The 13,921-nt window shown below is 49.1% G+C and overlaps 1 protein-coding gene across 1 annotated transcript in view; it reads left to right on the top strand.

Moving 5' to 3' along the window:
* The window catches only part of ITPKB (inositol-trisphosphate 3-kinase B), a 65,143-nt gene extending 53,797 nt beyond the window's left edge, over positions 1–11,346 (top strand). The window contains exons 5-7 of the mRNA XM_062489338.1: positions 4,777–4,878; positions 6,285–6,356; positions 8,961–11,346. Of these exons, the coding sequence (XP_062345322.1) occupies positions 4,777–4,878; positions 6,285–6,356; positions 8,961–9,176 (390 nt within the window). The 3' untranslated portion in view covers positions 9,177–11,346. The remainder of the gene's footprint in view (positions 1–4,776; positions 4,879–6,284; positions 6,357–8,960) is intronic.
* The last annotated feature ends 2,575 nt before the right edge of the window (positions 11,347–13,921 follow it).

Raw genomic sequence — 13,921 nt, 5'->3', positions numbered from 1 at the left:
TCCCTCCCTGCAAAATACAAAGTGCCATCCTCCAACTCGAAGACTCAAATTAGTTATTTGCATTCAGTTCTGCTCTGCCGCTGGGCTGAGCCATTAATCCAAATCCCACCTTGAATGTGTGCCAGTCTGTGGTTGGAGCTGTGAGCTTAGCCGCAGTCATTAAGGAGGAGGTGTTTACAAGCCTGTCCAGGAAGATTCAGCGACTGAGCCCTGTGAAATGGGACAAACACACAGAGCTGCACTTTCTGTCAGCACCTCCATGCACGTGTAACTTGCTGGCTGCACTTGCTCAGAGCAGCACTCATGTTTCTGGAGACATCAACTAGGATGTTTCTGAGTCCCCAGCAGATGAGCCAGCCCAGGAGATTTTCTCTAAGGAGGCTTTGCAGCAAGAAAGGCATCTGGGATAGTGCTTGAACAGTGTTAGGTCTGTAATCACAGACTGTTAGTGACACTGCTTACATGAACATTAGCAATGGCCTGTACCTTTTGATAGCCAGCCAGTGTGAATTAAAGGTAATATCACACTTGAGACAAGGGTTTAATCTCATGCCTGGCTTGGCAGCCATGGGAAGCTCTGTCAAATTCTGTTTTTTTCAATTCAGGCTTGGGTAGCTGCTGAGGGCCCAGGCAGTAGCTCAAAGCAGCCACTTGTTCTTAGTGAAAACAATGGCTCCATATCTGCATGTGTCTTGATTGGAGGAGTTTATTTCTCTTGATCACAGATTATTTTTCTCCTCTCTGATTTGGGCAGAATTCTCCCAGAGTGCCTGTCTGGGTCTCTTCAGCCTAACCTCCTGCCTGAAGATAGTGGTGTCAAAATGATAGAATTAAAACAAATGAAGCTGTTCTCTGATAAAGCCCTCAGACCAGATTTTGTAGACTTCCCTGGTAGCGTTTTTCTTCACCTCACCAGCAAACAAATGCTGGTTAGGCCATGGGTTTAAAAGGCCAGCCGGAGTGGGTCACTCAGAGCTGTTACTTCTAACCACCTACAGAAGGGAGTTGTCTCTTGCTTTGTGCATGTTGCACCTCCTTCATTCAGCTGTTTCATGGCCAGCAGGATACAGTGTATTTACCTCTAACTCAAACACTCTCAGACATGCCAGGAGCAGCTCTTGGGCTGAGCCCCTTACAAAGTTTCCTGGCAAGCAATGCAAGGCACCCCTGCCCATCCCATGCCTCTGCCTGGGATGCTCATGGTCATGTTCCCCACAACAGCTTTTTGCAGTGCCTACATTGGGTCAGGGCACTTGCCTACTCATGCAGCTTTTCTGTGATCTCCTCAGGTCTCCCAAAGACCCTTTCCTGCTGTGGATGTCCATAAGTACACTGAGCTGCTCCAGCTTGGGACAGCCCCGTGCTTAGTTCCCACTGCTGCTGTTTTGCATTTCATAATATTGAGGTTATATGAAAAAGGGGGACCAGCTGGGACTAAAGCTCCCATGCACTGCTTCTTCTTCCTACTTTCTTGGTATAATCAGAAATATCAGTCTAGTTATAGTCCAATATGATATATCCTTGGCCTCCAGTGGTGCTTCTCAGTCTGGATGTTTAGGGGACAGGTCATATGTGAAACACTTGAAATTAAAAAATTAAAAAAAAAAAAACAAAAAAAAACCAAACAAAAAACCCCAAACAAACAAATCATGTCCCTAGGGAGGCCAGAAAACACTGTGGAGGAAAATAAAAGCCATAAAGGAGTTACAAGATTTGCACCTCTGTTTGGCCAGCTATAAATGAGTTGCTGCCTGATCTGAACAGAGGACTTTTTTTTCAAAGAGGTGAAACAGCCCTTTAATTGAAAAATGTTGAGGAGTGCTGGCCTCCAGCAGTATTCCTGCTGCTGCTGCTAGGGTGCTGACAAATATGATCAAGGCTCTAATTACTGTAATTCTCCTTAAATCCCTCAGCTTCTGGGTTATTTTCCCCTAAGCTAAAGCATTAGCAGTTCATACTGTTTCACGGCAGGTCTTTTTTCCAGCAGGGCTGGTCATGCTGTGCTGTATCTCTGTTGTTCTCCCTGTTTCTGGGATTGAGTTTGTGTTAGGGAAAGTGCCTTTGGTGCCGTGGCTGTCTTACCATGTTTTATTTCTTGCTGTGGGTGCTTCCCCGTGACCAGTGGTGAATCTGCCCTGCCCCTCACTCTTGATGGGGGCTGCTAGAGGAGAGTACTGAGAAGCACAAGGGAAGGACAGGGCATGTGGGAAGGGGTCATAGGAAGGAGAGGAGCAGTGAAAGCCTTTTGGATAGCAAAGTCAGGTAAGGCAAACAAGCAGGTCAGGGTTGGGTATGAAGAAAGCAACCCTTTCCTGACTGACCTCTCCCTTTCCCAGGGGGCCTTGAGGATCCAGTTCTTCCTCTTTAAAATGGAAATTTTCTTTTGCAAAAGGAGGTAATGACATTCATCTGACTTTCTGGAATAGCTCGAACCTTCTGGAAACAGTAGCTATTAATAAAATTTCCATGCTGAAAGTAACAGAAGTGATCCCTGGTGGCCCAGTTGAAACTTGCTGGGGCTCATTGTAAGAAGTGAGGCTCCTGAGCTGCTGCTCTGGTGTGAGTGTTACTCACCATTGCCACTGTGGGTTGGCATTCCCCAGGGCTGGAATGTTTGCAGGGTCCCAAAACCAGCCTGGAAAGCCTCCATCTAACTTTGCTAAGCCAGGCAGCTCTCAAGGCTCATCCAAGGCCAGAGGCAGTACTGGGGGGAGGTCTGGCTGCCCCGAGCCCTGCCCCGGTGACACCAGCGTGACCTGGAATCGCTGGTGGGGCGGAGGTTGTGATAGTCCTTATCAGCCCCCCTCACATTTCTTCTTCGTGGAAGGCAGCCCCTCGGGGCTTGGACACCTGTGAATGTCATGGCAGTTGTCAGCCTCGTGGTAGCAACCTGTGGCTGGGCAAGGAAATTGCAGGAGGTGGGTAATGTTGGGAGCAGCACTACGGATAGGCTGCTTGGCTTTCCTGAAGCTGAGATTGCCTTATCTGAAAGGCCATCTGTGATTTTCGTTTATTTTTAGGAGCACTTAGAAGTCCATCTCCTTTCTTGGATGCTTTGTGGAAAGTTGTGCTCTTTACACATGAAGTTAGTGCTGTGGCCCTTCTCCAGATTGATATCAATCATTCCCCTGGGGGAGAGTGGGTTCATTTCTGAGCTGACACATCAAGGCTCACATAAGGGACATATATAGCAGCAAAGTCCCCTTCCCCTATACATCACACACATGCCACCAGATCATCCTCAGCAAGGTCACAGCTGAAAGCACAGGTCCTAGCTCTGCATGGTCCATCAGCAGCATGGAGTCTCCAGTGAAAAGGTTGTCTCTGACCCCTTCCAATACACACTCTGCCAGCCCTGAGCATTGCTTTTGCACCCTGTGGCAGCACAATGGTCTGACTGAGTTCAGGGTGATTTGAAGCTGGGTGCAGTCGTTGCAATTGGTACAAACAAAGTTTTTTCCTGGAGTTTTTCTTTTGTACATTGCTTTTGTTACCACCTTTGTTAATGCTTACACAAAACACAAGCTGGAAGCTGGTGTGTGTTGTGTGATTCATCCCAAACTGCACTTCAGGCATTGGTTTGGTGGCAGATTTACCTTGGACACTTGACCTTCCCCTGAGCTGGACTGGCCACCATGCCCAGAGCAAGCCCCCTCTCCAGGGGATGCACATTGCCCTGTGCTGGGGCACTTCACTAGATGGGTTTCTAACCTCCAGGGCAGGAGATTTCATTGTACCTTCTTCCTCCCCCAGCCTCTGTTTTGCTCCTTCATCCTTCATCTTCCCCAGACCACAGGATTTCTTTTGGTCCTTGTCCCTTTGCTCTATTGTGTGCAAACAAGCTGTCTGGAGCAGTAAGATGGAGCCCCGAAATGGAGCTGTGAACACAAGCAAGTGTGGTTTAAAATAGCCCCTGTATCCAGAAGTGAGATCTGCCTGCCTGTCCTATGGCCCCTGTGGACAATGAAATGAGTTGATGTAAAAATCAGAGCCCCAGAAGGACCAGAGAAGTGAGGAGAGACCTACAAAGCTGCCCAGAGTTCAGACAGGAGTCTCTGGGCCAGGGCTGAGTGTCGTCCCTGCAGTGGACAAGCCATGCCATCCCCATGGCAGGCCAAGGATGGATGTGCCTCGGGGGAAAAGGCAGAGGAGAGCAGAAGGTTGCTCACTGCATCTCAGTGCTAGGCTGCTGCCTAGCAGGGTTTGTGATCCATGAGCTATCAAAGGACCAGTGAGGCCAGACAGCCATGGGACTGGATTCTTGCTACAATGTTCCATAGAGGATTTCTCACAAAGCAGTTTTGTTCCTGCTCCTGAGATGTTGTTTCCATCCACACTCCATTTTGTCCCATTGTGATCATGCTCTCCTTTCCTCCCCAAGCCAGGGAGACAGTCCAGGGCTGGTGTCTGTGCCATTCTCAGCCACAGCAGCATGGGAAGCTATTTGGGCACTGAAACACCAGAAACAAGTAGTCTTCAGCAGCAAGCACCAGGTCTGTGAGGAGAGTTTGTCCACACTGCCAGTGGCCTTGGCAAGTATTTGATGATGGAGAGTTCCATTTGCAGTAGAGATCAATGCGCTGGGGCTGTGGATTAACTTGGGACGTGCAAGCAGAGACCTGCTGCCTCTGCTCATCCCTGCTCCACAGACACATCCTTCAGCTGCCAAAAATGCTGGTCACATCCTACTTGGCAACGTGCATGGCTGCAGAAACACTACTCCTGCCCCAACTCCCTTCCTCCCCATCCAACTCACCCCTGTCCCTTCTTTTCAAGAAAGAGGATGGCACTGTGAACCGGGACTTCAAGAAGACACGGACAAAGGAACAAGTAATGGAGGCCTTCAACGAGTTCACCAGAGGAAACAGGAACATTTTGGTGAGTGGGAGATGTTGGGGGCACTGCCTGGAGAGGGCATTTCCTGTGGAGCCTGGCCTCAGCTCATCAGGTCCCTGGCCTGCAGGGCTGAAGCCTGATCAATCTCTCTTAAAATGCCTGAGAAATGTTGAAGAGAAACAGCATCCTGGTGCAGGGTGAGGGGAAATCAGTGGAGAGCTGGGAGGGGACTTGGCCAGAGCAGCACTGCTTGACCCGAGTCTGAGTCTGCTGAGGATCTCCAGCATTGGCTCCCAAAACCCACTGAGGAGTCACAGCCATGCTCTGCCCCTCACCCCTGGGCTCGTGATCACCCCAAGCCCTCTCTGTACTCCTCTGTGTGAGTGATGGGGGCTCCCATCCTGGCAGGGCAGGCTGCCTGTGCCCGCTCTCACAGAAGGGTGGTCCCGTGCCAAGCACACTTCACATGGATAAGTCACAGCCAGCATTTTCCAAGCTTCCCTAAGTTGCCAGGAGAAAAAGAGATTTGGCTGTAAACAATTTATACCATGTCAAATAACCTATTTGACAAAGCACTCCCATTTTAAGCTGCACTGTGTAAAGTCTCCAAATGCAAAGCTCCAGCTGGAGTGGTCCTTGGCACTGTCTCCTTCAAACTGGCATGCTTGCTTTCACAAGAATTACCCAGGGATTATTCCTGAATCTGAAGATGAAGTTGCCTGGCTGCATTTTATCCCCAAAGAACTTGGAGCACACATCATTCTGTGACTCTGGATGGGGCTCCTTGGCCAGTGCATTTTTATACAGCTATCCCCATCTCTCCCCTTGCACGTGTGTTACAGTGCCCAGATACTTGCTGTGTGTGTGTTCCTGTGCTTAATTCTTCTATATAAACCCCAAAATCAGTGGAACCCCCTGAGAATGTTTAGTGCCTTCCAGCAATTTGCAGGAATGCTCCAACAGGCTTGTGGGTCTTGACCTGTGTGCTGGCCATTGTGAAAACCCTTCTGCCTATGGGACCAGCTTTGCAAAAGTGCTGATAACAGAGTTGCAGAAGTGTCACATGATGTGTGACATGAGTGCTGAAAAGACAGATGAAGTGAAGAGTTGATCTATTAAGAGAGTTCAGGGGAGAGGAAAAAGTAGCAGCTGCTGCATTAGGTGTTCCCACCATGGATGCAGCAGGGATGCTCTGCAGAAAGCAACAGTTCAGCAAAAGAAAATGCTTTCACTAAGTTTTGAAAGCCACAGGAGTTCACAAGGTGCTGTAGGAGCCAAAAGTATAAGTGGATCATAAAAAAAGAGAGGACACTCTCCAAAGGGAAAGGTCTGTGGGAGGATGCTGGGCACAGGGGTGACTTTCCTGTCTGCCCCAGTGCAGTGTTTTTATGTAGGTTGCCTGCAACACTGATGGCTTGGATTTGTTGGGTTTTTTTTTGTAATTCCAGAACAGTTACCTTAACCGGTTGAAGGGTATCCGTGCTACCCTGGAGACATCCCCGTTCTTCAAGTGCCATGAGGTAATACTGCTGTTTAGATAGATCTGCCTGGAGAGGCAAACTGTTTAATCTCAGCTTGTCTGAGCAGAGAAGTCAAAGTCAGGGGCTGTTTTATTCTTATATTTTTATTTTCATATGTGTATGTAATACTTATGTGCAAATATAGATGATAACATACAACGTTTATGTGTCTGACATGGGCTCACATCTACTGAAAGCCAATGTTCAAACAGATTAAAAGTGATTTAGGAGGAACTTGGGCTGCTTATGACAGGGAATATTCCCTAGTGTAAAAGCACAAGGGTTTTCTCAGGAGAAATGTCTGTTTGAATGCATGTCAGGTAGCACTTGGCTGACCTTTGCTCCACATGATCAAACAAGGCTTCAACACAGCCATAAATTGCAGATACCCCAAACATGCCTTTCCTGATCTCATTGGGGCACCACAGCACCAACTCTTCCTTTAGAAGGAATTTCATACAGAAATGAGTGTCCATGATACCAACATTGTCTACAGTGAAGATTCAGTGCTGATGGGGAAACAAGCAGAGAGCACTATCTTTTTTGGCCATTTCAGCAACTGGAATGATCCATAATTTAATGCAATAATTTTGCTATTGCATCTAATTAACATAACATGAGACTGTGCGTCCTTGTCACATGTAGGAACAAAAGAGCCTCATAGGAACCTTTGACTCCCAGGGTTCAGGAGCCACAGCTTCAAGGGCCCGTTGTCCCTCATCCAGAGCCACATGAACTACCTCAGTCCCAGCCACACACTTAGGGTCCTGCCAGGAGCCAAAAACAGATGGAGCCGTGCCTCCTGGTGGCAGCGCCTGGAAGGCAATTGGAAGGGAAATGTCAAAACTGAGGATTTCAGGGCAGTTCAACACAGGAAACAAAATTCTCCCTGAAACTGAGTGCCAGGGTTTCATTCGAAAACACAGAAACAAAGCAGCCTTTCAAAGAGGGCTTGAAAGGAGTTTCCACTCTTTAAAAATTAAAAAGCAGAAGCTTTGACTTTCCATCCCGTTTTGAAATGAAGCACAGCAGAAGGTCTGCCAAACTCTCTGTCCCTCTGTGGGGCCCTTGCTGAACAAGGCTCCTCCAAGGATCTGCAGGGGAATCGGACAGTCCAGAACACACAAATTAAGAATGTCAGCAAAAGGCTTTTCCTTAAAATTAGAATGCTATGTCCTGGCCAAGAGCGGACTATAAGAGGTTAGCAGGAGGAGAGCTAAAGATAAGCATTTTTTGGAAATAATACACATCTTTGGACCTTGGATGTTTTCCCAACACACTGGAGGAAAAGGTCTCCTGAAAAATGCAGATTCATAACAGCTTTTGCAAACAGTACACACATCCTGTTCAAAACCCTTGTCTAAAGGCAAACCTCAGGCTAAGCCCTGCTGGTAGCACAGATGTGGGAGTCCCCAGTAATATCTAATGCTGGTGTTCTGGAGAGCTGACACCAGCTGGATTTTCTTCCATGTACCTACACATCCTAAGGAGCACTTGTGGCTCTCAGTGCTCTGCATCACCTCTGCTACAGCCCTCACACTCTGGTCACCAAGGTCCCTATTTGTGACACAGGGACAAGTGAGTTCATAAGTCATCAATTCATGTACATCAGAGAGAATTTGGAAATCAGTTTTCATTTGGGACAGCTCTGAAACGCACCCATTGGTGCTTTTCTGTAGAATCCCCTGCTAAAATCTCCAGTCAGAGATTAAGCAGAAGAGCATGATAGTGACTGGCTTGATACTGATACACATTTCCTAAGCACTGGGAAGCCACAGCAGAGCTGCTGCTGGTTATCAGCCTGGCTGGAACTGTGAGCCAGTCACGATGCTGGGCTGCTGAGCATCTCTGCTTTGTATGTGGTGACCACTGGGCTTGTGGGGGCTCATCCCACTGCAACAGTCCTTAAGACTTCTGCTATCAGAGCCCATATGCACCTGTTTGCTTCCCCAGCCTTGCCCAGGCCACTGCTTGCTGCAGAATTTTCCCAAAGGCCTATCAGGATATGAAAGAACCCTTCAAAGCAGATGCAGCCAAGTGAACTCAGGGAAAAGGAAATTCATGAGCATGCAGCTCTGTACCTTGCACACCCAGAGTGCTGTGAGTGCCAAGAGGATATTCTAGGGGCAGTCTGGGTGTAACTGGATGGTGTTTGAGGCAGGAGATGGCAGGTTACAAGTTACCTGTACTTGAAGTGTCCCCATCCCTGGGGTGATGTCTGCAGGATTGGTGAGCGCAAAGAGCACAGGCTGATCACAAAGAACCAGCCTTGAAAAAATCCCCATCTGAAGGCTGAGACAATTCATCTTATTCCTTGCTAAGGGACCTTAGCTCATTTTCCAAAACATCTTTATCTTTCATGCTCATGGTTTTTTAATCCTTTCCTTCTGCCAAGACCTGGGATTTGTATGAGTAAATCAGCTTGTCCAAATGCCCCATTTCCATGTGCGAACACGACCAGCAGCACCCAGAACTTGCTTTTCCTCATGCAAAATTGCAGCAGCATCTCTTGGAAATGCAGCCTGAGATAAAGTGTCTGAAAGCCCCAAAGAGGGCTGAAAATGAGCAACAGGAGCATCACTAATTGGTCTCACCTCTCCACAGGTAATTGGGAGCTCTCTCCTCTTCATTCATGACAAGCAGGAACAAGCCAAAGTCTGGATGATTGACTTTGGGAAAACCACCCCACTTCCAGAGGGACAAGTTCTCCAGCACAACGTGCCCTGGGTGGAAGGGAACAGAGAGGATGGCTACCTCTGGGGGCTGGACAACCTCATTCAGATCCTGACAGAGTTGTCCCAGAGCGAAGACTTGCATTAAAGCCGTGCATCCGACTCTGCCACTACCCCCAACCTGCTCCCGACTGACTCTTCTGAACTGCACTACAAGACACTTTCCAGCCCTCGCCCTCCCCATTTGAAAGCTATACTCTCCCTATTTAATGTGTTTTTGTTGTGTTTTTTTTTTAGGTTGTCTTGGTTGTTTCCCCTACCCCTCCTTGTAAATAGAGAGCTAACCTGCCAGAGCAAAAGCTGAACTTGAAACCTTGGCTTTGCAGAGTCAGTGGGAGCAGGTGGCCCAGAGCAGCCCGGTGGGGTTGCTTAGGCAAGTGCATGCTTTGCCTATCATGTTTTTGTCTCTTGCTCAGCCTGATGGTAAGTGGGCTGGCAGAGGAAGGAGCCTCTTCCTGCACCAGAATCATCCTGAAAACACTCAGTGACCCTGCCCAGGACCCTCTGGCAGTCAGAGAGTGTTAGCGAGGTGTGGAGATGGTGAAGGACACTGTAGTGGGAGCCCTTTAGTTGTCTCTGCCAGCACCCTTCACCTCAGAGAACTGGCTGTGCTAAGTCCTTCAGAGCTGCTAGAAGGGCAGATTGGGGGTTTCATTTGTGTTCAAGACATCTTTTAGAGGTTGCTTAGTTGTTTTTGAGTGGCACTGGAGGGCGAGGGTATCCCTCCTGCTGCAGAGCCATGTAGTCAGGCACAGGTATTTGCCATGGCCAGGTGCTTCCCACCTGTGTCCCCCATGCTGGGTTCCCTGGTGAGCAAAACTTTGGGCTCCTCTCTAGAGCCCCAGCTCCCCTGCTAGGAACTGCTTCCAGCCTACCTTAGCTGGGGTCTCCAATCGTCCCTAGCTGGGAAAAATATCTTATAAAGGACTACTATGAGACCTAAAGTAGCCATCCAGGTTGATCAGTCTTTTTTATCACCAGCTGAGCACACGTGTAGTACCACCAACGCTCACACCTAGCCCACAGCGACCCTCCCACCTGGAGCATCTCCATAATTTCTATCTGCATCAGGTGAAGGGTTACAGCAGCGAGGCAGCTCCCAAGTTAGACACCTTTGGCAAAGCAGAGCCGGACTCAGGCCCTTTTTCCAGAGAGCTGTGCTGCTCCCCAGCCTGGGGCCATGTGAAGGCCTCTGTGCTCCTGCTCCTGTGAAGAAAAGAAAACACCCAGTTCCCTATTTAGGGCGGAGGCTATTTTTTAACTTCCTGGAACATTTGAACCCAGCGGCGGCAGGGCTGGTGCGCTAAAGGTCATCCCTGGAGAGGAGGGGAGGCTGTGGGAGGCAGGAGCCCTCATGTCCAGGAATGTGCAGTGCAGGAGGTGGTGCAGGAGCTTGGCAGCCACGAATCCTTCACCTGTTCCATCCAACCCCAAACCCACTGTCCCGTCTCGCTCCCCAGGAGCAGGGTTCCCAACCCCTCTGCCATAGTTGGATGGGTCCAGCACCCTTGATGGGGGAGACCTCCCTTGCAGCAATAGGGAGGAGGAGGAGCTGGCCACCAAGCCATCTGCAGCCAAGCCTCTTTCCCAAGGACTGAAGTTTCCTAGGGTTTTTCTCAGTTCATATCTCACCAGACAGGTGTCTTTTGCTCATCAGATGCCATTGTAAATGGTTGCACTGTTTTAGCTCCTTGCCAGGCTTTCTAGAATAGCCCATGTGGAAGTGCCTTATAGACTTTGCCGCTGTTCCATTAGTGTCATGGAAAAGGTTGGGTTTTTTTTTTAAGTTATATTTATTTTCATCCCATTTTAATTGCACAAAACACTAAAATGTAATGCATGGAATCTTTTTTTTTTTTTTAAACTGTGTTTGTAGTTTTTAAGCCATGCCTTTTCCAGCTTTGGAGGAAGGGTGTGCACAGATATGCATAGCTATGTACCACTTACCGCTGTACTTTAGCTTCGAGCTACTCTTATATATGTATGTTATTTTTTAAGCCTGTTTATAAACCAGATTCCTTGCTTCGTGGCTTCGGAAGAAGCAGATTGTTGTGCTCAGATGTCTTATGCTTTCCTGGAGGGTGGAATGGTTATTGTGAGGGGTTTTCCCTACTCCCACCATACCTCTCAGTCATTGGGTAATACAGAAAAAAAGTCCAAACCAGTCTGGAACACCAACGCACAGTGCCTGTAAAAAAGTCCTGTAACATTGCAAATAAAGGCATATGGGAAGCATTCCCCTGGTGTGCATTCAGTGTCTGCCCTGTGCAGCTTGTGGCAGTCTTGGAACAGCCTTTCATGTCCATGACTTGGGGGGAATCAGGCTCCAGCAGTGTTGCATAAAAGCAAGAGCAGGGAAGGACCCTGTGCTGGGAACAGATCCTGACAAACAGGAACTGGCTCTGCAGGGAGCAGGGCAGGGGGAGAGCAGAACTGGGGCTGTGGGAGGCCCAGGCTCAGTGGGAGCTAAGCCCCCAGAGAGGCCTGAATTTCTCCATCCCCCTTCTGCAGAGAAGGCCACTGAAAGCAGTTTCAATTTTTCTGCCAAGCAGTTTCCGAGTGCCACCCTGTGATTTCTTTTCTGGTGAATGCCAAAGCACCCAGGGGAATCAGAGCTGCTTGGCATAGCCAAACACTCCCCCTGCTCCTCTCCCTCTCAGCTATACTGTGGGCAGGGCCAGAGGGAAAGCTTTGGACCAAAGGCCACAAAAATCCCGGCACTGTTTCTTCAGTGAAGGAGGAATCAGGTTGTAGAGCCTGAAGGCAGCTCCATTCCCTCCTGGCTGGTTGTGCAAGCACAGGAGAGCAGGAGCTGTTCTGGCACAGACATGGATGAGGAGGGGCTGGTGAGCTGCCCCATAGGAAAGCCAGATTTAGTGCCCAGACCCTCAGGAGCAGCCCAGCCTGGGGACCAGACCTGGCTCACCATGGCTCCTCTAAAACAAACTGCAGGAGAAACCCTGCAGTGTGGAATGTGAAGACTAGAAACCTCCTGGTCAGAGGCAGAGCTGGCAGGACACTGGATGGAGGCTGCTGCCTGTGCACCAGTGGTCTCTCCTGGGCTGTGGGAAAGCAAACACATTTCCTGTCTGGCCACTGAGCTCACTCCAGCAGAGCTGACAGCCCCTGTTTTACCTACAGGTCCGGTTTTTGGGGTGTCTCTTGTATGTGACTCCTCTTCCTACCTTCAGAGGAAAACAAAAGCCTCCAAAACTTACCCAGCTGTACCCTGAAATGTAAAAACAGAGGGTGAAGAACCCTGTTCTGTGAAAACCTCTCTTGAGAGTTGAGGAAACACCGTGACGTTGTGGTGGAGGGTGTGCAGAAGAATTCACAATGACAGAGGCTTACGTTCAGAAAGGAGACAGAGGATTCCTGTAACTTTATTTAAATAAAGGGAAAGGCCATGGGGCATTTCTTCTGGGGCCTCTCAAATTATTGGAGGATAAATAGCAATCTGTTTTTTATTCCAATTTTCTGTCCGCAACACCCTCTTCCTTTCCCTATTGGCTCAGGTACTTGGAAGGTACAGACTTCTCAAAAGTCCTACTGCATGTCCCCCTCTAACATGCACATCTACCCCTTTTTTATATATAACAAAACAATATTCATAATTCCATTCAGTCTTTGTTCTTATTCTCTAAGTTCAGAGATTTATCAGGACCTTGGCTGAGGAGCAGTCTATATCAGTTGGTAACATTTTCTAGAACTGATAGTTTCTCCCATTACTTCTCTACCTCTAAGTCCCTGGGCCTATCTACAAAAGCAGATCTACATGGTCTGTAAAGACACATTCATCCTATTCCTTTGAAGAGGAAAAGGAACTAAGTCGAGAAAAGAAATTCCTTGTGACTCAGTGCTAGCATCTGCTGACCCTGAGGTTTATGCAGAGGGTTGGGAAGGGGAAGGCCTCCACTGGCCCATGCCACAGCAAGAGCCTGGCTTGGCCCCCTTACCCAGCTCTACTGCACCCCCAAGACAAAGCCCAGAGCTCCCTGCCACCTTCTGCATTAATAAACTAAATTACTCATAAACTCAATATAGAGAAGAGAGGCCAGGACTTCCATTAATGCAACAAAGAAAACTTTAGACCTTCTCTAAGGGAGAACAGATAAAACTTGACATTCTCTTACAGAACAGAGCCTCCCAGCACCTCTGGCAGTGCTAGGGAGTGTAAGGTAGTCTGCTCAGGCTGCAGGTAGGGAGGGGCAGCTCCTTTCCTTCAACGTTGCCTGATTAGGCACTGCTTGACAGAATGAGCCTCCCATAAGTCAGGGGTGCTGGGGGCCAGCTGGGCATTCCAGCCCGTGAAAATGCAGGACTTGTGTGTTTGGTGGTTAATAGGGGTCAAACGGTGTGCTCAAGTTTGTTCCCAACACAAGCTGGTGGAGTTTTGGGGTCTCTGGGAAGCACCTCGGGAGGGATTTTACCCTGCCATGGATGATGCAGAGCAGTCTCCAGCCTGAAGCTTGGCAAGAGCCCTGTGACCCCCATGTCCTCCTGCCCAGTGTGGCCGGGGGGAAGCAGGAGGGAGGAGGTTGCCAGAATGGAAAAGCTCCTGCCTGTGTGCTGCTGCAGGGAATGCATGGCCGGGGTAGCATGGGGACACCGTGGCAGCGGTGACAGGATGGCCAAGCAGCATCTGAGTGTGGAGGGTGCTCACCAGCCTGGGGATGCCTTTCCCTTCAGCCACTTTGTCGTGGGGGTGTACCTGACACCTCCAGAGTCCTGCTGGCTTGGGGATATTTTGTGGGGGGATGCTACCGAGGCACCCTCCAGGCTTCAGTGGGGCGAGCTCGAGTTCGCTCTCAGCCCAACAAGGGCTGCGTTCCC

Source organism: Cinclus cinclus, chromosome 3 (genome assembly GCF_963662255.1).
Source record: "Cinclus cinclus chromosome 3, bCinCin1.1, whole genome shotgun sequence".
NCBI lineage: Eukaryota > Metazoa > Chordata > Aves > Passeriformes > Cinclidae > Cinclus > Cinclus cinclus.
Note: the sequence above shows the minus strand (reverse complement) of the source record. Positions and strands in the feature narration are given on the sequence as shown.